Genomic DNA, 23,598 nt, shown 5'->3' on the forward strand with positions numbered 1-23,598 from the left:
CCACAGAGAGTGTAGAGATCACTAAAAGAAATAAATAAACTTAAAAAATAAAAGCTTTATTGTGCTCTTTTCATGTAATTCATAGAATTTTGAAAATTTATGGTGAGAAATTTAAAAATGTTACATAATATTTATATATATGCACATACATGCATATGCTTTCATACACATATACACAAATTCCATCTAATGACTAGTAACTATCAAAACTGACTAGCAAATCCTTAATTCCAGTAAAGATTAACAGCTTGAAAAAGAAAAAGGGAGGGAGTAAACTGTTTCTTTTTTTTACACTATTTAAAATATTCCTTTTAAAAATAATGAAATGCCTTTTGTAAACTAACAGCACATGAAATTTTCTTTTTAAAATATTATGTAATCACAAATGCTACAACAGGACTAAGTACTAAAGGAGATTAAATATTTACATCATCCCTAATAACTAGTAATTTTTAACAAGCAGAAGTATAAATGCCCAAGTACTATCAAAAGAAGGCTACCAGGGATCTAATATACAACATCATGTCTAGTTTTCAATACTGTATTGTAAATTGAAAGCTACCATGGGGGCACCTGGGTGGCTCAGTCGCTGAAGCGTCTGACTTCGGCTCAGGTCACGATCTCATGGTTCATGAGTTTGAGCCCCATGTTGGGCTACATGCTGACAGCTCAGAGCTTGGAGCCTGCTTCGGATTCTATGTCTCCCTCTCTCTCTGCCCCTCCTCTGCTCATGCTCTATCTCTCTCAAAAATAAATAAACATTAAAAAAAAATTTTTTTTAAGTTACTATGAAAGTAAAGCTTTAATGTTGTCACCATGACAAGAAAATGGTAATAATGTGAGTGAAGGATGTGTTAACTGACCTTATTGGGGTAATGTATATGTGTATCAAATTATCAAATTATACACCTTGAGCTTACACAATGTTATATGTCAATTATATCGCAATAAAACTGGTGGGAAAAAAGGTCTGCAAGAACATTTTTAACCCCAAATAAAAATTAACAGTCAGGGTCAAGGAGAAAGATAGCACTTAAATGCTCCTTCATTCCTACACTATTGTTTTGTTTTGTTTTTGCTTCCAACTGTATTAGTCTCTTTTTATTCTTTTAGTAATCTTTCCCAGAATTCACTACTTCTGTTTGTAGGTCATGAAATGTGTAAAGAATCCACTTCCAAATGTTGGCACAGCTATGAGCATGGTCTTTCCGTTTACTTGAACTCAGAATTAAGACTTTGGGTTCTTGTTTTTAATACTGCAGTCCAGAAGTAGTTCTCACTGTAGACTTATCTGCAGGAAGTCTTATGCTTTCTAGCAGTAGTCTACAACCAGGCTCTAGCTTCCGCAGGACACTACACAGGGTGGATTTAAATATGTACTAAACGAAGAGGCCATTCTCTCAAATGAGTTTAAATGCGTATTTTTTTTTCTTAAAAACAATGCCTCTACTCCAAATAAATCAAGGTCAAAATCAATGAAGAGCTCAAGATGACATCAGTCCCATTTGTCTAAGTCCTGGTGTTGTGTGGATGAGGAGCCACCACTCATGACAACAGGGGATACATCCAGAGTAACAGCCAAATTCGTTAACATGTTTCCATTTCTAAACCATCATTAAAGGACGTATGTGGGGTCACACCACTCTCACGGTAGTCCAGCAGGGCAACCATGCCATCTAGATTCATGTTTTCATCAATAAAGAAGTGGTCATTTTTGAAATTAGCAAGGATGTGCCTGATTCGTTCTGCAGGCCCTGTTATAAAAGGTTTTACTCTTTCTGGCCTCTGTTCTTCGAGCTTGCCTTGGATTGATTTCATTTGATGTACTTCTTGTAGGCTTCTTTTGTGAAGCTGGTTTCCTGCAAGTGATGGTTCATGACAACATCAACACCAGTGATTACTGTGCTTTTGGTACCTTCACACACATGACCTTCAGCGGAGGCATTTCCACCAATTAACGATCCACCAATGTTACCCTCGGTCCTACCAACCATGTTCCCCTCCACCTCCAGGCACAACCCACCCATGATCTCCAGATCTTATAGATGTCAGAGAACATCTCATCATGACTCATGAGGTCCTGGTAGATAATCATGATGGCATCTGGAGAGAGACGATGGCAGCACTATCTTAGCAGGAGCAGGGAGCCCTAAATGTGGTGCAGAAGAAGTCACACTGGGGGTATGACGAAGAAGTTGGGGGGCAGGGGGAGTCTGAAAAGCTATATACCATTTTAAATATTACTGCTGAGAATGATAAACTGTCTTTCTGCAAATGAATATAAGAGTTAATCTTTTTGTTTCTTATGGGATCACAGAATGCTACAAACTAGACGATGCGCTTCAGAAAGACCCACAATATTTCAACCAAAAGAAATGTTACTTTTAAATATTAGAGTCTTACTTTACGGAAAGAGATTACACAACTATAATTGGAAGTTTAAGAAATGTTTAAATAACATGTTCTTCCAGGAAATTCTTTATCATTATTTTCTAACAAGTTCTTCTGCTATGTGTTCAGCTTTTCTTCAGGTTTGCAGAACATTGTCTTTTTGAGAATATTTATTTGACTTACTAGATTTGCAAATAATTAAATCAATCTTAAGTCTTCACTTAAACATTAAACCAAAAAGCAGAAAACAAAACAAAATAAAGCAAAAAAAGCTCCCCCTATCATCAACAAAAACCTAGTCCCTTCTTTCAACAAATATTTAGTTAGTACATACTACATAAACAGGTAGGCAAAGTGAGAAACTGATTATACTCTCTGAGGTTGAAATAAGCACCCCTCTCCCCAACAAAGAGGGCTCTTCCATGGTTAGGCGTAGCAGCTGCAAGATTCAGGATCCCTGAGCTGCTTCAAAGGAAGGGTAAGAGGCACCAGCTGCCATAAACACTGACATGATACCTGCACAGAAAAGGTCTTAATTCTCGTGAGCAAAACATCAAACCCGCTGTAAAGAATGAAAAAGAACATTTTACGTCAGTAAAACTTTTAGCTTTACATCACAAAATGAACTTCCAAAATAGAAAGAACAGGTGGTAATGTAAAACTTCTTGAAACAAAAGGCAAAAGGAATAATTGGCCTCTAAATGAGGACTGCAACCTAGAAAAACAGCACACTGGATAGAGATGAAGCCTAAGGCAAGAAATGATACCTGCTGCTCACACAGATGAGAGCACTGAGCCTGAACCAGCAACAACCAGCAACAATCCCATTTTTTTCTTTCTCTTTCTTTCTTTCCTTTTTTTTTTTTTTTTTTAATGTAGGTTCCACACCCAGCATGGAGCCCAAAGAGGGGTTCAAACTCACAACCCTGAGCTCAAGACCTGAGCTGAGATCATGAGTTGGACGTTTAACCGATTGAGCTGCTCAGGCACCCAACAATCCTATTTTTAAATACTGACAATGTGTAAAAATTAAAGGCATGTTTTGAATAATCCAGAAATAATTTTTAAAGCCCATATCTGTGTAAAAATGATAGTTTAGAAAGACTTTCAATAAAGGAACACAGCAAAAATTAAAACAGAATGAGGAGAAAAAAGAAGTAGTACGTCATCTTAGGCCTTTCTTTTCTCTTTTTCGTATCTTTTCTTTCTTCATTCACATATGTATTAAAACTAAATCCCAACCTCAAGGTATTTTTACCTACAGAGTTTTCCCTTGAAGATCTGTTCACAAAGTTCATGCCTCAACAACAAAAAAAGTACTGTGAAAATAACTTTAATATCTAACTGTGGTACTAGCCACAGATAAAAAGGATTAAAATAAATTTTTAAAATTAAAAATAAACAATTTCAAGCCTTATCTATGATGCTTTCTATATTCATAAATAATAATGATAAAAACATTAGCTAAGACACAAAGCACCAAAAAAATAAAGATATAAAGCACCGTATATATCAACTTTTACTGAAAATTGAGTCAATGACTATGGAAAACATTAGCAGATCTCGCCATTGTGAAATATTGCTTCATTTCACATTATTGACAATCATACATAATTTTCAAAACATTTTAAGTTCTATTTCAAAGCTATAATATATAATCTCAAACTTGCTGGACAATTTTTTAAAAATTTAAGATCCATGTACCAACGTGAGATATGAATTTGACAGGAAAGCATTACTAAATTAAGTTCTTTAATAGTATCTTGAAATACACTCTTGAAATTTAACAGTATAGTCTCACTATTCTCAACTTGACAATGTCAAATGTTACGATCCAAAATATAAGATTTTGAAGTTAAAAGTTTCTCAATCATTCTCAGCTCCAAACTCTCCCAATTACAATTCTATGTAAGTATTAATAGTCACAGCTTACTAGTCACAAAAGAAGAGCATATCAAGATTCAGTAAGTCTTCCCCATGTTCACACTGCTTCAATAAACATAACTACCTTCTCCTTCAGATGCTCCGAAGTTCCCAAGGCATTAGATAAAAATCTCTTAACACTGAAAAAATGGCTAAGTGTTAAGATTAACTTAAAAGATTTCTAAGATAAATCAGAAAACTAGTAACAGGATGTTAAACAATTTCACCTACTAAAACCACATGGCCTATAAACCCACTCATTCGTAATGGAAAACCCATTAGTTAATCCTAACAATAAAGTGACATGTTAGAGTACCTAGTTAATGAAATGGAAAGTAGGGATCAATGGCTACCTTAGACAAAATGTGGTAAAAATTAAAATGGTATTTTCCAGTCTAACATTGCAGGAACTCAGGAAATGGTTATGATCTTTACAACTCTGAATCACCCCACAATGAACAGAAGATTTTATATAAATAGATGACAATGTAGTTTCTATTTTTTATCCTTGTAAGTGGGAGGGCATCATTTTGTCATCCTCCAGTCATAAAATATAATTCATAAAATTATATGTCAAGAGACTAATAAATTTTTAAGAGTAACATTTAATGTTTTTAAAAACGTAGGTAGTTTTGTAATAAAAATGTTTTACCGAAGTGTAAGGTCAAAATTAAAAAAAAAAAAAAAAAAAACAGTCAAGGCAAAAGCAGTTGTCAATGATGCATAAAACAATCCCTTAAAAAAAGATACTAACAAATGAAATAAGATAGAAAAAAAAGAGCTTTTTGTAATATATATGTCATTGATATAATAATCAAAACAGAGTTTAGATTTCACAAAAGAAAAACTCAAAGAAACCAGGGATACCCTTTTCTACTCTGTTATACCAGTATTGACTGGCTAAATAGGAAACTAACATTTTAAATCAAGCACAAAATTCCTATAGAGATGCTACGAATTAACACATACTTATTTTCTGATCATTAGCAAACACATGGTAGACTCAAATTTTAACCAAAAAAAACCAAAAAAAACAAAAACAAAAACAAAAAACAGACAATAGTGAATATAATCTACACCCAATTTGGAGAATAGTGACTTTATCTATGCCTGATTTGATTTTCTATTCATCATTATAGATAAGTAGAAAGGATAAGCAGAAAATTAAATCAGCACAAGCCATACCAGAATACATTAAGAACAAATGCATGTAATGTGACTATTTAAGCAGTAAAACTCACTTAAAATAACACTGACAAAATAGTGGATCAATATTTAGATTCAAATTTTACAAAGATAGTCACTTATGACTCCAAACTAGTATTGAAGAAGTGGTATGTGAAAAGCCAAAATTTGAATTACAAAAAGTTGTATAACTGCCTTCTTCCAGGAGGTGGCACAATAGGGGAAAAAAAGGAAAAAAATAAGAATCAATCTCTTTCTCTCTCTCTCTCTCCCTCTCTCTCTCTCTCTCTCTCTCTCTCTCTCTCTCACACACACACACACACACACACACACACACACACAAACAGATGATGAAAACTCTTTTCTGCACTAACTCTTTAGAAACAGTGAAGAACACAAACAGATGCAAGACCCTTACACACATCTTTCTAAAAGCCTATTGTACCTATTTTAGCTATTAAAATCCACCAGTGTCAAAATGCTTACAAAGCACTTATTTGTAGGTGCCCAAAAAGTTCCATGTAAGAAAAGAATCACTTAGCATTGGTCATTAGTTTTACTTCAAATTTTACAGACAGTAAAGCTGTCAATCATAACTAGTTTTTTAGAAAGTGACAAATAAAAATGTTTATATCACTTTTTGGATAGATAACCTATATTTATACTCGAAAGATTATTTAAAGAAATACAAACCTTCATGAACCCAAAAGCAAATTTTATACCATGAAAATTTCTTAAGATAAGTTACCTTTAAAAAGCTAATATGAAAACAGTTATAAAGTTACACATTTGTCCAAAATCTGAGTTATTTAAAAATACGCCTCAAGAAAAAAAAAGCCTTAACAATAACAATTATAGTCACATTCATTTTGCTTAATTCATAAAATTATACTTTAACTTAGGTAGCAACACTGTCTTGGGTCTTACAGGAAGCAGCTGAAGCAATACAAATATTTTAAGCAAATATCTCAGGGTGCTGGGGTGATTAAGTCGGTTAAGCATCTAACTCTTGATTTTGGCTCAGGTCATGATCTCACAGTTCATGAGATTGATACCTCCATCAGGCTCTACGCTGACTTTGATGAGCCTGCTTGGATTCTCTTTCTCTCTCCCTCTCTCTCTGTCCCTCCCCTGCTTGTACTCTCTCTCTCTCAAAATAAATAAATATATATTTTTTAATTTTTAAGAAGAGAAAAGAAAATATCTCAATGATTCTTCCTTGAAGTGATCCCAGGAATTAACTGGTAGTAAACACAGGAAATGAAAGTAAACTTACTTTTAAAACACATATATGGACACACACATTAACTCCCTTCTGAAAATATGCAATAATAACCTCTAAATAGAAACTAGGTATTTTCAGAAGGGAGTGGGGAGAAGAAATGGGTTATACAGGTGATGGGGATTAAGGAGGACACTTGTGATGAGCACTGGGTGATGTATGAAATTGCTGAATCACTATATTGTACCCCTGACACTAACATAATACTGTATGTTAACTAACTGGAATTAAAATAAAAACTTTAAAAAAAATGGACACAAGGAAAAAAAAGAAAACTAGTTATTTTCTTTACTTCTGAATAATTTTTTAAAAAGCATGATGGCTGCATATTGCTACATTTAAAACCTGTAATCCAATTTAAAAAAGTAGATTTGGGGCACCTGGATGGCGCAGTCGGTTAAGCGTCCGACTTCAGCCAGGTCACGATCTCGTGGTCCGTGAGTTCGAGCCCCGCGTCAGGCTCTGGGCTGATGGCTCGGAGCCTGGAGCCTGTTTCTGATTCTGTGTCTCCCTCTCTCTCTGCCCCTCCCCCGTTCATGTTCTGTCTCTCTCTGTCCCAAAAATAAAAATAAAAAACGTTGAAAAAAAAAATTAAAAAAAAAAAAAGTAGATTTAAGTATTAAGTATCTTTACCCTTTGAATACAACACTAATGGAATTAAAATGTTACTTGTAAGAAAAATACAGAAAGCTTACCACTTAAGAATTGCTGTTGATTACACAGGGATGAAAGGAGAAATGTGTGTCTAACTTAAAATGTGATAGGAGTATGAACCAAACTTAGTTTATGAGGTTTCTGACTAATGAATGCATGCTTTGTCAAATTCATCTCTTTTTTGTCTATCTTCTTAACAACATCATATACTTTTCTGACCTTGAACACCTGGCTTCTTGGAGTTTTATTCCCATTGTAGCCCAAATCGATTCCATTACTGGGAGAGGATGGACCAATTCGAAAGACATGACAAAATATCCTCACAATCCTTAAAAGGCTCTTCATTTGAGCATCATAATTACTAGACAAGCTGAAAATAAAAGTTAAAATACGAACAGGTTAGGTGGAATAAAACAAATCACATCTTAAAATACTTAATTTAAAACATTTTCATCACATTAATCATCTGTTTCCTAATATAACTAGCGAAGTTCCTTCCTATTGTGATAGGGAACGGAATGCTTTGTTTAATAGGAAGTTGCTATACATTATTTGGATTGCATATGAATGAATTGTTAATGTTTAAGCAACCAGAATAGAACCAATAATCAAAGCACAAATATGAAGGAAAGCACCAACAGTTGGTTTCTTGAGGCATCAACTTTAAGCAATCTCTAACTTTCACTTCCAAAAGTATATTTATAAATTAAACGGACTCTTAGGAATTCTGAGGACATTTCACAGAGAAATAGAAATGTTGATTATGTGCTCAAGTCAACCTACAACTCCATTGTAGAAGCTGAACTTTCTACTCTATCCATAACCTCATTTCCCCTCCTCACCCCAGAATAGTAACCAATTGTTCACATATAGCAGAACACTTACAAATTGAATAATCTTAAAGTTAATATCAGCATCAAGGAAGTTCTCTAATGGTAGTCTTAGTAGTCTTATGACTCTACATAAATATAGGATATACACACCACTGTGAAGAAAAAAAGAACTCAAATCCAATTAACACAACAATACTGAATATAATATAAACCTTCTTTGACAAATCAAAAACCCCTTCATTATTTTATAGTGCCTGGGAATTGTTCGTCGTTACAAATATCAATCAACTATTCTTCCATAGAGAAATTGTAGGAGTTAGGCTAAATCTGTATTGAAACCAGTGACAGATCTTTAAAAAAAAAAATGTTTGTTGTTTTTGTTCAGGGGGTTAATTTGGAATCTCTAACATCAGTTATCTTGTATTTTAACGGTAGCACAAAGCAGAGTAAAGAGTTACATAAACTTTTGGGCAGAATGGTTATGATTGTATATATTAATTATCATAGCTTACCCTAAATTCTCCCAAGTGTATTTTACCCAGCTCATAGAGATGAAAAGTCAAGGAGATGAAAAGTACAGCATAGGGAATATACTCAATAATACTGTAATAACACTGTATGGTGACATATAGTAACTATACATATCATGTTGAGCCCTGAGTAACATGGAATTGTTGAATGACTATGTTATACACCTGAAATTTACACAACATTGTATGTCAACTATACGTCAATAATAATAATTAAAAGGATTAGTAGGGGGAGTGGGTGGCTCAGCTGATTAAGCGTCCGACTCTTGGTTTCGGCTCAGGTCAAGACCTCACGGTTCTTGGGTTCAAGCCCCGTGTTGGGCTCTGTGCTGGCAGTGCAGAGCCTGCTTTGGATTCTGTCTCTCCGTCTCCTTCTGCCCCTCCCTCACTCACTCTCTCTCTCAAAATAAATAAACAAACTTAAAAATAAAATAAAATAAATAAAATGCATAAGTAATGTGGAAATAGCAAATGCCTACTTCTAAGAATTCCAGTGTGTAAGTGCCAACTAGAGCGTATTTTCTCTGCTGGTGACATGTGAACCCAAAATTTCCTGACATTTTCACTTCAATATTCATGTTGTTTCTCATTCTAAGAATTATTAAATTGTTAAAAATATTCAATAAAAATTAGCTATCAGTTACAACTGTTAGTAAAATATGACAGTTACTGCTATCCATACTGTATTGAACTGGGATACCTACATCATATTAACAAAATTTTTTGTTTTAGTAACTTTGTATTGATTTTTATGTATTTGTCTTTATGAAGTGTTTCTAATTTTATATCATAAGATTGTTGAGACTAACAAAACAGAAATGTAGTTTGACTGAAACTACTTCCTTCTTTTATTGTGTTGTGACTATTGGAAAAGTTAACTATGATGACTCTCAAATTTTTCTATGAGAAAGAGGTGAATTTGACTTTCCTCTGCAAAATTACCATACATTTAAATATTTAAATAACTGACCTAGGAAACATTTCATGACTTAAGAAGTATTTTCTGAACAATGGAATCTGAATACGACTCTCAATTATAAACACTATCTAATAATTTTATATTACTATAACCAGTTTAAAATTCTTCCAAGCTGAATCACTGATTTAAAAAATGTTATTTTTCACTTTACAACAAGTGAAATATCTTTAGTATTATACAAAAATATCACAAAATCTAAACTTCATATCTTTCTCCACTTGATCATAAAATGATAATTTCTTCCCAAGCCATAAGGTCTCAATATAAAAGTTTTAACATTAGTTTCCTAAATCAAGGCCCTATCAATGAACTTACCTTTGGTTTATATGTGAAAGTATACTTTCATTCAATGTCTTACTAAGCAAACAGCTGTGATTTCTCTGTTCATTTGCACATTGATAACTATCTTTATCTTTAATCATAGGTATACAGAAAGTAAGATAATTCACTTATTTAGTCAAACACATTATGTGCAAAAGGGACTGCAAATAAATATTTATTATCTAGGGGCACCCGGGTGGCTCAGTTGGTTGAGTGTCCAACTTTGGCTCAGGTCATGACCTTGCGGTTTGTGAGTTCGAGCCCTGTGTCGGGCTCTGTGCTGACACTCTTGAGTCTGGAGCCTGCTTCAGATTCTGTGTCTCCCTGTCTGTCTGTCTCTCTCTCTCTCTCTCAAAAATAAATTTTAAAAAACATTAAAAAAAAATTTTAAGTACATATTTATTATCTTTAGTAAATATTCCCAGAATTGGTTAGACAAAAGGCTATCCATTTTTTCAAAAGTAAGCTAATTAACTTCTCAATTGTCACTAAATATATATTTGAATCAGTTTTCTTAATTAAAATTTCTATTAAACTGGCCAAAATTATATCCCATTGTGGGTTAAGAAGCATAAAATGATTTATAAATTAATGAACAAAAGGAAGACAATTTGCAAAAGTACCATGAAACATAAACCCTCAGGAGGGAGTAATTTGTATTCGAGACCCTCTTATTCTACACCTTGGCAGCTGTGAGGCAATAGAAAACATATATATTGGTCTCTACCCCTGGTTCCTGGTACAAAGTTCCTAAAACCCTCATAATTTCCTGATAAGAGCACTAGGAACATCTTTTGTTCTAATATCTGGTCTTTGACTGCTGTTCCTGATACAGAGTTCCTAAATCTCTTGTCATTTCCTGGGTGACAGCAGTTGTCTTTTGTTCTACTGAAGTGAATCTTAGTGGGCTCCTGGATGGAGGCTGGTCACCAGAAAGACTAAGCCACGATTAGAAGCTTAGAATTTCCAGCCCCACCCCACGTTATCCAGAGAGGGGAGAAGGACTGGAAATGGAGTTAATGATCAACATGCCTACAGGGTAAAGCCTCCACAAAAAGCCCAAAACTATGGGGTTCAGGGAACTTCCAGATTAGTGAACACGTCCACATACTGGGAGGGTGACACCCTCAACTCCATGGGGACAGAAGTTCCTGTGCTCTAGATCCTCCAATACCTTTTTCTTTGTATCTCTTCATCTGGCTGATCATCTGCATCCTTTATTGTGTCTTTTAATAGACTGGTAAATCTAAATAAGTGTTTCCCCGAATACTGTGAGCTGTTCTAAAAAATAACCAAACCCAAGGGGAAGGAGGTCATGAGAACTTCTAATTTGTAGTGAAGTCAGACAGAAGTTATGGCTAACCTGGGGATTTACTACTTGGAATTGGCATCTGAAAGTGGGAGCAGTCTCATAAGAAAGAGTCCTTAACCTATGAGACTTGATGTGTCTCTATCTAGATGGATAGTTTTCAAAGCTGAGAAAAGCTGTACAACAGCTGGTGTTTAAAGAATTGCCTGGTGTGGGGAATGAAGAACCCACACAACTGGCGAGGGTGGTAACAGTGTCAGGTAAAGGTAGTAAAGGAGAAACACGGGACTTTCCAAAACAGTAAACAACACAATAAATTCTAATATAATTCTAATAACCAATACTCACTACCAATCTCAAGAAAAAGATACTTAGGGGTACCAGGTGGCTCAGTAGGCTGAACGTCAGATTTCGGCTCAGGTCATGATCTTGCCGCTGTTAGCGCAGAGCCTGCTTCAGATCCTCTGTCCCCCTTTCTTCCCCTCCCCACTCTCTCTCAAAAATGAATAAACATTTAGAAAAATAAAAAGATACTTAGAGCCCCAAAATGGCCATAATTAACAGATTTCATAGAGCATTTGAAAAGTAGCACTGTAGGTGGTGAGGCAGTGCAGTTTACTAAAACAGTTTTAAAACTCATTCTGGCCATGGCCCCTTTTTCCTACCGTACTTCTGTTCCACTCATCTCCCTGTTACTTTTTTTTTAATTTTTTTTTTTTTAATGTTTATTCATTTTTGAGAGACAGAGAGAGACAGAGCATGAGCGGGGAAGGGGCAGAGGGAGGGAGACACAGAATCTGAAGCAGGCTCCAGGCTCTGAGCTGTGAGCACAGAGCTCAACGCAGGGCTTGAACTTACGAACTGTGGCATCATGACCTGAGCCGAAGTCCGACGCTCAACCGACTGAGACACCCAGGTGCCCCTCTCCCTGTTACTTTTAAGAGCTAGATTGGAACCCAGAATCTGCTCTCTATTAATGAGAATAGGAATCCTCACTCTTCTATGTATTAGCTTGGTCAATTGCTAACTTCAGTTTTCTTCCATGTAAAATGGAAATTACTACCTAAATAAAATTATTGTGAGGTTTAAATAAAATAATGTATTTCAATGCTCCTTAGCTTAGTGTCTGGTTGTAAGTATTAAAGGTGAACTTAAAATAAAATCATAAACATTTAAAAACATAGGCCTTCTCATTACTGTGGAAAAGCAAAAAATAGGACAAAAGATTTAGGTAGAAAAAAACAGGACATTTTTCTAATATAGGAAAACAGGGTGTTTAAAATAATCATCATTATCTCTGGCATTTTCCATTTATATAATCATCATCACCATCTCAACTATGGGCCAAACATTATGCTTGGCACTTTACAGTATTTTATCATTACATTTTTACAACAATTCATTAAGAAGATATTTACTATCATTTTCCAATAAGGAAACAAAATCCTGACTAGGCTGTAAATTAAATACAGGGAGAGATCTTGTCTGTTTTATTCACAATCATCTACCAGATGGCCTGGGGGGATGGTAGGCACTCAAAAATATGTATTAGACGGATGGGTAGATGAAAAAGGGAAACTCAAAACAGTCACTTGCTGAGATCACACAGTAAATAGTGATATCTGGATTTAAACCTGAGTCTGGCAGACTTCTGAGCCATGCCTTTAGTATGTCTGAATCACAGAAAGCCCTCATCAAATAAATGGATTAATGGAAACGACTAAATAAAATGAGAACATTATATAAAGGTGAAATTCAATGAATCCCATAAAAAGAATTTTAAGTAGTCTCAAAGTTAGAAACTGAATTATAAAAAATTAGCAAATAGTATAGTGAGTAGAACTGAAGAAAGACTTAATGGCTAAAAGAAAACAAGAGGGTAACCTTGGTACCATGAAGTTTAAGGGGCCTAGCAAAGATCCTTCTACATAAATGTTATAGAGTGTGATTCTGGTCTGAGTATATGAAAACCCCAAAGGACGACAGAAACAAGGGGCTAACATAATGGACTTGACAATGTAGCTGATATATAGAAATATCATGGAGTTGGGAGGAAGAAACTCCAGTTGCGATCACAGAGATAAGACCATGACCTGTTCTAAGAGTTGGGTGTATTAAGAGAAGTGAAATGAAAACTACCCAGGGAAAAGCATCCATATTAGAAGTAGGCCAAATTTATAAGCTAAGAAAGAATACATTAACCGTTTCTAAGGGGCTGTTTGTTCCTATTTGGGGCAGCTAACCATATACAATAATGTAAAGTTGCAGGAAAAGGCATATATAGAAATGCAAGTAATATAAAGGTATTACCTCCAAGAACATAAAAATCAGCCATTAAAACCATAGCGTCTTTTGGAAAGAATAAAGAACTGAACAGAGGGGGACAGTTTAGGGCAAACACTTTGTAAGGAATCATGAAGGTATGCTGAGACCCTGAACAGTAGCCTGTACCCAGAGTTCTATAAATTAGAGATCACGATTTGATTCCCAAACTATTTTCGTGGGGGAGGAACAACAACAAAAGACTCCTAAATTTCCTTGATTCTTCTTCATGTATATTTTACTTAGATGACTAACCTATCATTTTATAAAATTTTAGAAACCTATCCAAATCCAAGGTAAGTCCCTATTTTTCTTCACTCTAGAGAGACTAAAATTTCCCAGTAATAGTTGATTGCTCTGGTCCGTTAAAACAAAACAATAATAAGTCAGCAAAATTTTAGAACATCTTACCACTGACAAAAACATCCAACAAAATAAACTATTCCCAGAAAAGCCTGAAAGGAGACAAAGCTGACAGATTCTGCTGCCTATTGATTTGCTTATATTTTGAAACACTTACCTAAGCAGTTTATGGCCATTTGTTGTGGCAACTTCAGCAAGGCTTGTTAGAATCTTCAGGTACTGGCTTTCACTTTGCTGAGACAAATGTTCCAGAACTTGTCGTAACTAAATTTTTTACAAATAAAAAAATGTGATTACACAATAATCCATTAAACTTTATCAAGAAAGTAAGTACCTATTAGTTTAAAAAGTATCCCAAAGCCATTTAGTTTAAATCAACTCCTTTACAGTTATTTTGCCTTACAAAACTAATACAAAGATGACAAAAAATCTTTTCAAAATTACCCAGTAAAAAAGCAATAGAAAATATAAACAGAAATCACCAAGTTCATTTACAGAAACTTAATTCCAAACTTCTAAAATATAAGAGAAATTCAAACTCTGCAATTTTTCAACGAGTAAAACTATTACAAATAAACTCAATAAACTAGTGATTACTAATGATACTATGATATTCCTCCTTAGATTACTTTCCCCTACCTCTGGGGAAAATTCTAATTATTTTAAGCAAAAACCAAAGACCCAGAGGACAGAAGATTCACAGGGCTAAATATCAGCACAAAGTTTATTAGTGTATAATTCATACTTTCCTATAATGCAGACAATTTGAATTATTAAAATACTTGTAATAATAAAACTACCAAGCACATTCTAAAATGCCATATATGATAAGCATGAATAAGGCTTATTCTTTTACAAGCTATTAGCACAATTACATCACCATGTTTTCTCGGAGATCTTCATTCTGTGTCATTTGAATAATTGTCTGGAAAAGCCTAGGGTGATACTGAATTAATACTTCACAAGTCTCTCCATAGCCACCCTAAAAAGAAAAAAAAAAAAAAATAGATTTAAACTTATCTAGATTTTTAAAAAGTTCCTAAAGGAAAACTGGTTTCCTCTACATACCAGTCTGACACTGTATGTTTAGGTTTCCACACCAAGAATTTCCCAACTGTCTGTGGACACCAACTGAACGTCATACAACTTAATTCAATCCAAACACAAACTAGCCAGAGTGAGCACGGGCTCCATGGGTTCGGAGCTCAGTCTCATAAGAGCGCCCCCTCCTTTAGAAGTCATTCACAAGTTCAGGCCACCTATACTTCTGACTAAACCAGCTAGAAGTCAGGATTTCTCACAAACACCTCCTCAGGTTTGATAATCTGCTATTTGCTGTTTGATAACAGCTCACAGAATTCAGGGAGACACCTTATTCAATATTACCCGTTTATTATAAAGGATACAACCCAGCAACAGCCAAATGGAAGAGATGCATAGGGTAAGGTATGTGGGAAGTGGCACAGAGGTTCCACGCGCTCTCCGGGCATGCCACCATCCCACAACTTTGATGTGTTTGCCAACCTGGATACTCCCTGAGAACCCCACTGTTTATACGGTTTTTATGGAAGTTCCATTACATAGGCAGGATATTGGTCATTGATGACTGAACTCAATCTCCACTCCCTCTTACCTCACAGGGAATGGGATAGGACACTGCCCTATAGTCACATGGTTGGTTCCCCTGGCAACCAGCCCCCATGCTGAAGCTTTCAGAGGCTTTTAGCCACCAGCCATCTCATTCACGTACAAAAAGACATTCTTATCACCCTGGAGATTCTAGGAGCCTTAGAAGCTCTTGTGTCAGGAACTGAGATGAAGGCCAATATATATTTCTTATAATGCCATAGTTCCTATTTAAGGATCATATTCTTTTTTTTAAAAAAAAAGCTAAAATAAAATAGAATAAAATCAGAACAAAACAGAATAAAAATCTTTCTCATTTCAGGAAAGTGGTTTTACCAACCTCAATTTCTATTATAAAATAAAAGGCTAAGAATATACACTAACAGCATACCTGTACACATAAATCCAGAGGCGTTACTCCATTTTTATCTGACAGATATTTGGCTCCTCGTAACAGGAGAATCTGTGCTGTGTCTCTCTGACCATGACTGTATAGAAAAAGCCATGTTAAAAAAGTAATCTTTTTAATTTAGTCTTTTTCTATGAATTATAAACAGTTAATATGAATCAACAGAGGATTAACAAGGTTTTGGGGGGTTAGAATTTTTTTAACTTTATTTATTTTGAGAGAGACAAAGACAGCGCAAGTGGGGGAGAGGGAGAGAATGGGTGGGGAGAGAGAGAATCCCAAGTAGTCTCCATGCTGTCAGCACAGAACCCAATGCAGGGCTCAAACCCACGAAGCCTGAGCAGAAACCAAGAGTTGCTTAACCGACTGAGCCACCCAGGAGCTCTGAAGACTAATAATTTTTTTTAAACTATTTATTTTTAAATTTACATCCAAGTTAGTTAGCATATAGTGCAACAATGATTTCAGAAGTAGATGCCTTAATGCCCTTCACCCACTTAGCCCATTCTCCCTCCCACAATCCCTCCAGCAACCCTGTTTGTTCTCTATATTTAAGAGTCTCTTATGTTTTGTCCCCCTGCCTGTTTTTGTATTATTTTTGCTTCCCTTCCCTTATGTTCATCTGTTTTGTATCTTAAAGTACTCATATGAGTGAAATCATATGATACTTGTCTTTCTCTGACTAATTTTGCTTAGCATAATACCCTCTAGTTCCATCCACATAGTTGCAAATGGCAAGATTTCATTCTTTTTGATTGCCGAGTAATACTCCATTGTGTGTGTGTGTATATGTGTGTATACCACATCTTCTTTATCCATTCATCCACTGACGAACATATGGGCTCTTTCCATAGTTTGGCTATACACTGAAAACTATAGAAAGCTTATGAAAGAAATTGAAGAAGATAAAAAAAAAAACCAGAAAAATACTCCATGCTCCTAGATAGGAAGAACAAATATTGTTAAAATGTCAATACTACCCAAAGCAATCTCCATATTCAATGCAATACCTATCAAAATAACACCAGCATTCTTCACAGAGCTAGAACAATCCTCAAGTTTGTATGGAACCAGAAAAGACCCCGAATAGCCAAAGCAATCTTGAAAAAGAAAACCAAAGCTGGAGGCATCACAATCCAGACTTCAAGCTACACTACAAGACTGTAATCATCAAGAAAGTATGGTACTGGCATAAAAACAGACACTCAGATCAATGGAACAGAACAGAGAACCCAGAAGTGGACCTACAAACATATGGCCAACTAATCTTTGACAAAGCAGGAAAGAATACCCAATGGAATAAAGACAGTCTCTTCAGCAAATGGTGCTAGGAAAACTGGACAGCGACATGCAGAAAAATGAACCTGCACCACTTTCTTACACCATACACAAAAATAAACTCAACATGGATGAAAGACCTAAATGTAAGACAGGAAGCCATCAAAATCCTCCAGGAGAAAGCAGGCAAAACCTCTTCGACCTTGGCCGCAGCAACTTCTTACTCAATACATCTCTGGAGGCAAGGGAAACAAAAGCAAAAATGATCTATTGGGACCACATCAAAATAAAAAGCTTCTTCTGCACAGTGAAGGAAACAATCAGCAAAACTAAAACGCAACTGACAGAACGGGAGAAGATATTTGCAAACACATATCTGATAAAGAGTTAACATCCAAAATCTATCAAGAACTTATGAAACTCAACACCCAAAAAGCAAATAATCCAGTGAAGAAATGGGCAAAAGACATGAATAGACACTTCTCCAAAGAAGACATCCAGATGCCAACTGACTCATGAAAAGATGTTCAGCAACACTCATCATCAGGGAAATACAAATCAAAACCACAATGAGGTACCACCTCACACCTGCCAGAATGGCTAACAACAACTCAGGCAACAACAGATGTTGGTGAGGATGAGGAGAAAGAGGATCTCTTTTGCACTGCTGGTAGGAATGCAAACTGGTGCAGCCACACTGGAAAACAGTATGGAGCCTGCTTCGAATTCCGTGTGTGTGTGTGTGTGTGTGTGTGTGTGTGTGTGTGTGTCTCTCTCTCTCTCTCTCTCTCTCTCTCTCTCTTTCTCTCTCTCTGCCCCACCCCTGCTCACACTCTTTCCCTCTCTCTCTCAAAAATAATAAATAAACAAAAAAAATTTTTTTAATGGAGAGGATGATCTGAATTACATCCTCAACAACCTGGAAAACTTCTCCCAATGTTAAAACATACTTTTACTATATAGGTAAGAAACTGACCTATTAAATCTTAGAATTGAACTTAGGACACATTATCTACAATAAATCATAATATTCTGGGATAAACAGCTGCTACTCAGGCTTATGTTGCTTTGTTTTCTTCCAAACAATTCCCTTTGCAACTCTAACCTTCTTCCTACCACACCCTCTAAGTTTCTAGACTTCTTACCTCCAAAAAACCTTCAATATTGAAAACAAGTACATTCTATAGCACTTTAATACTTTGTAAAAAATAAAATAAAATGGAAAGAAGTAAGGCAAAAATACAGATATCAACATAAGAGAATGGGGGAGGGGTGTGGTGGTGGTAGGGATTAATTAGCCAAAAATACTATCTAGCGCTCAACCTTCATTTATCAACCCACTCAGTTTGGCTTTTGTTGACAGCTATTCAATTTGACCTAAAATGAACAGTGCTCTTATCCACATGCTCATTCTCTCTAATTGTTCTCTTTTCTAGTAGGAGTAAAATCAGTAACCACAACTCTTTCAGCTAGGAGGAAGCTACTTTGGGGACAGCAACCACTAGACTCTAAGTCTCATTATTCAAAGAGCTAATCTGATCCCAGATACTAGGCAATAAAAAAATAAATTTACAATCCAGGGACACTAAAGTTTAAAGCTAATTTTAAGAAATTCCCAAGGAACTCATATAGTTTGGAAGAGTATCTGATCAAAGATTTTTATTTTGTAGATGGTAAGAACTATTAACTCAACCATAGGTGAAACTAGAACTTAGATCCCTGGTGTCTATACCAGTACTCTTTCTACAGTACCAAGTCTACATGACATACTTATAAAGGTATGTCATTTCCCAAAGAGAAAGGACACACAGCCTCAGAAAGTTTAAAAAAAAAAAAAAAAAAAAAGCCTACTCACTCTTTTTCACAGAATGACACTGCATTATTTGTAACCAAATGGAATTAAACAACTAAAAATATTTAAATTTTAAATCTTAAAAATTTAATAGATTCCTAATATGAATCTAATAGTAGACATTATAGGTATACCACTCTCTTGATACTCTATTGTAATACTGATTATCTTGCTTAATGCAAGTATCAAGAGGCCAAAACTGACCTAAGAGCAGTATCTAATTTATACCAGAAAACCAAGAAACCAAGTAAATCTGCAATCTCTCCAAAGGCAAAAGTAGTTATACTATTGTACATCAAGAAAAGTCTTCATCAAGCATCATTTGTCATTGAGCTGGGAGTGCTGGTCAACACAGAAATACTATAGCTAATATCAAATACTTTACAATTATTACTGTTGTATTCTTTATAATACCTAAAAAGGAAAGCTAAGTGAAAAGAAACTAACTTGAGCTTAACTTATTTAGGGAAGACAGTGATATCTTTGCTAAAACCCTTGTTTCTGAGAAACTCAGATGTGCAAAGCTGATCTGTTCAACTTTAATGACATTTCTTCTACAGATATTTAATACCCACATATCCAATCTTTCCAATTAAACTGTAAACTTGACAACATATTTGTTCCATAACACAGAGCATGATAGTTGGCTTATAACATGCACTCAATACATTTGTTGAATTATATTATAGTTTTTAACTTCAAGTACCATTCATTTGACAAATAAGCATTAAATAAGGTAGTTTATTATAGAAAATAACATAAAAAAGACCGGAATCATAACTGATTTAGGATCTACTAGGTGACAAGCATGATGCTCAGTTCTTTGTACAAAGTCTGACTTAATCTTGACACTGTTATAAAATAAGTATTCGTTCTATTTTTCAGTTGAGAAAACCATTAAGTTGCTCAAGATCAACAATTACATAACAGAGGAGAATCTGAATCAAGATCAGTTTGATTCCAAATCCTTCATCTATATCATACTATTCCACCAAGATGAATAAACATAGAGTTTTACCTCAAAGAGTAAACAATTCAATACTCAAGAGAATAATGTATAAGGTGCAAGGGGATTTATGTTATGAAAAAAATATGATGGAGATCACACACTATGAACAGAAGAGATCACCATCTACAAATGGAACACGGTTGAATATACATGGTTTTTAAAAAGTCTCCAAGGGGCACCTGGGTGGCTCAGTCGGTTAAGCGTCCGGCTTCAACTCAGGTCATGATCTCACGGTCCGTGAGTTCGAGCCCCGCGTCGGGCTCTGGGCTGATGGCTCAGAGCCTGGAGCCTGCTTCCGATTCTGTGTCTCCCTCTCTCTCTGCCCCTCCCCCGTTCATGCTCTGTCTCTCTCTGTCTCGAAAATAAATAAACGTTAAAAAAATAAAAAATAAAAAAAGTCTCCAAATGATCAGTTATTTACCATATATAGCAAAATGGATAATTAGCATGAAGGAAAAAAGTACCATTACGACATTTTTACAAAACTGGAGTTATTTCTAAAACCACATTAAAATCTCACCCACGATCAAGTGATGTTTCATTTCAAAAATAAATTAAAAGAAAAAAACATGAGCTAAGTAATATACAAAATCTGCATAACCCAATTAGGATATCAACTGCCTCACCTGTTATATTATAAGACATTAAGATTAACCTATAACAGACTGCTCAGAGTATTGCATAAAAGATTTTTCAGTTCAAATAACTGCAAAACTTGGCCCAATGAATAATTTTTCTTTGCCATTCTACTACTTTTTTTTTTAATGTTTGTTTTTGAGGGGCAGAGAGAGACAGAGCACAAGTGGGGAAGGGGCAGAGAGAGAGAGAGAGAGAGAGAGAGAGAGAGTGAGAGAGTCAGACAGACAGAATCCAAAGCAGGCTCCAGGCTCTGAGCTGTCAGCACAGAGCCAGATGCAGCGCTGGATGGAACTCACGAATTGCAAGGGCAAGACCTGAGCCCAAGTTGGACGCTTAACTGACTGAGCCACCCAGGCGCCCCTCAACCACTTTTTTAATATTGATTGAGATCATTCTCCCTTCAAGGAAATGCCAATGCATTTTCTGGAAACCAGGAAGTTGGCAAAGATTTAATAAGAATGGTATAGTACTTCTAAAGCACTTTGAACTGATTTTTTAAGCACTTTGAGTCTCCGAATTTAGGCTCTTTTCAAGCAATATGATCAGAAAACTTGGCTAAAGTGCATCTAGTACATATACTGCAGTATTTTTTGGAACTGCTAATAAAACAAAGAGACTACATTTTCCAATGGTCCTTTTCTTTTCTAAAAATTTACAATTTTGAGTCTTTGGGCTGTTTTATATGGCTTTGACTGTGAAATTCCACTAACTGAAAGGAGATGCTTGGCAGTAGCTACAAATCTATGTTCAGAATCATACCTAAGTGCAAAATCTTCTGCTGGGTGCTTTACATAAGCCATCTCATTTAATTCTCATTACAGTCCCACAAGCCAGATAGCAGCATTTCTATTTCACAAAGAAACAGAAGTTTCAGAGGTCAAGAAATTTCATGAAAGTTGCATAGCTTTGGGGCTGAGATCTGCAACCTGCCTCCCAAGGCTCTTTCTACTATATATCTCAATATCTTTCGAATTTAATTCAAAACAAAAAAAAATTTTTTTCAGTAGTTGATTCTTAAATAAGACATATGATGATATATCTAGTAATACCTCTCAACCAATAAAAACTTAATTTAAGTTTAGCTTTTTAAAGATCTACAATTTGTCTATAGGGCCAACTTGTTCTATTCCCCCACATTCCTTTCCCTTTTCATTTAATCAGAGACAATACACAGGGAATAATACGTTGAATGTATACCTATATCTAGATATCACAAATAGAATTAAAAGTCTGCCTGCAAATGAACCATGTTCCATATCTATCATCCTGCTACAACGATAAATTTATTTTCTAGTTTCAATTTCAATCAGACTTGGTTAACTATCTCTGTTCAAAGAGATCCAGTATTTGCTAAATTAAAAGTTAATGATGGGCATATAATACTAACAGAAAGTACTTCTAAAATATTCTTTTACCATACTTTTAAGTTCAGACTAACTATAAGAATATCCAAGCTCTATACAACCCTAATATACCTATATTTAACTACTATACAGGGCATTATTTTATATAAGATATTTTTCAAACATGTAATTACAGCAAATCATTCATTCAAAAAACACTTACTAAGCATCTAAATGCAAAACACTGTACTACACATTGAATATAAAGCAGTGAATAAAATAAAGTTCTCACTTTCATTGAGCTTCCAGTCCAGTAGGAGAGACATGCCATAAACAAAGTAAATAAATAATTACAAAATACAAAGTGGTATAAAAGAAAGGATTGTGATGCTGTGAAAGAAAATTTGGGGAGAGGCCTACTTAGTTAGACTGGTCAGGAATTGCCTTCCTAAAATGTAACAGTTAAGCTGTGACATAAAGAGTCAGCCACATAAGAAGACTAGAGAAGAGCATCTGAGGTAAAACAAACAGCATGCAGAAAAGCTTGCTAGAAAGAGTCCCTTGCATTTGGTAAACTCAAAGAGAACCAATGTGGCAAAAGCACATTGGTCAGACCATGCAGGTCTCATAGGCAAGGCAGAGTATGCAACAGACAGAGGCACTGAAAAAGTTTTAATACAGGGTTTAAACACAGAATGACAAAAGTCGATTCATTTTCTTAAAAGATCATTTTGGCTGCTGAGAAACGGACAGGTGGGAGGGAAACAATAGAGAAAGGGAGACCAGTTAAGAGATGGCTACAGGGCTCTAGATGAGAGGTAACAACATTAACTAAGGTCACTTCTGTGAGCTGGAAAGAAGTTAAGTGATTCAGAATATACTCTGAAGGTGAAATTTACAGAACTTACTAATAAATTCCAAGTTGAGGGTGAGAGAGAGACAGACAGAAATACAAAATCATCATCTAGTTTCTGGTTTAAACAACTAGAAGGATAACGGTTCCAATAACTGAGATGAGAAAAGGTGGATGAAAGGTTTGAAAAGGAAAATCTAAGGCTCTAGTTTGGACATTCTGACAGCTGAGATTCTACAAGACTTGCAAGCGATGATGTAAATCAGGCAGGTAGCCATTCAAATCTGAAGCTTCAAAGAAAGAACTGATCTAGAGATAACTCCTGAAGATAGGATATGATTTCAGGAAACCAAACAATGACATTATTCATAAATTCAGGACACTACAGAAGGAATTGGCTTCCTAGCCAAGCAACCAAATCATAAGTAAATTGTAAGAAAATGGCTGGATTCAGACAAGATATAAAAGTCTAGAGATCCAAAAGTCCTTGTATTCTA

The 23,598-nt window shown here is 35.3% G+C and overlaps 1 protein-coding gene and 1 pseudogene across 7 annotated transcripts in view; both read right to left on the reverse strand.

Moving 5' to 3' along the window:
* Positions 1-23,598, reverse strand: part of HACE1 (HECT domain and ankyrin repeat containing E3 ubiquitin protein ligase 1) — a 122,457-nt gene that overhangs the window by 58,569 nt on the left and 40,290 nt on the right. For all 7 annotated transcript variants that reach the window (XR_009263164.1, XM_058734830.1, XM_058734829.1 and 4 more), the window contains 4 exons: positions 16,110-16,206; positions 14,973-15,074; positions 14,250-14,356; positions 7,655-7,805 (listed from right to left, as the gene is read on the reverse strand). Coding sequence is in view for 6 of the 7 variants with exons in the window: in XM_058734830.1 (XP_058590813.1) it covers positions 7,655-7,805; positions 14,250-14,356; positions 14,973-15,074; positions 16,110-16,206 (457 nt within the window). In the remaining variant the exon portion in view is untranslated. The remainder of the gene's footprint in view (positions 1-7,654; positions 7,806-14,249; positions 14,357-14,972; positions 15,075-16,109; positions 16,207-23,598) is intronic.
* On the reverse strand, positions 1,080-2,110 carry LOC131514612 (translationally-controlled tumor protein-like; annotated as a pseudogene).

This window comes from Neofelis nebulosa, chromosome 6 (assembly GCF_028018385.1).
Source record: "Neofelis nebulosa isolate mNeoNeb1 chromosome 6, mNeoNeb1.pri, whole genome shotgun sequence".
NCBI lineage: Eukaryota > Metazoa > Chordata > Mammalia > Carnivora > Felidae > Neofelis > Neofelis nebulosa.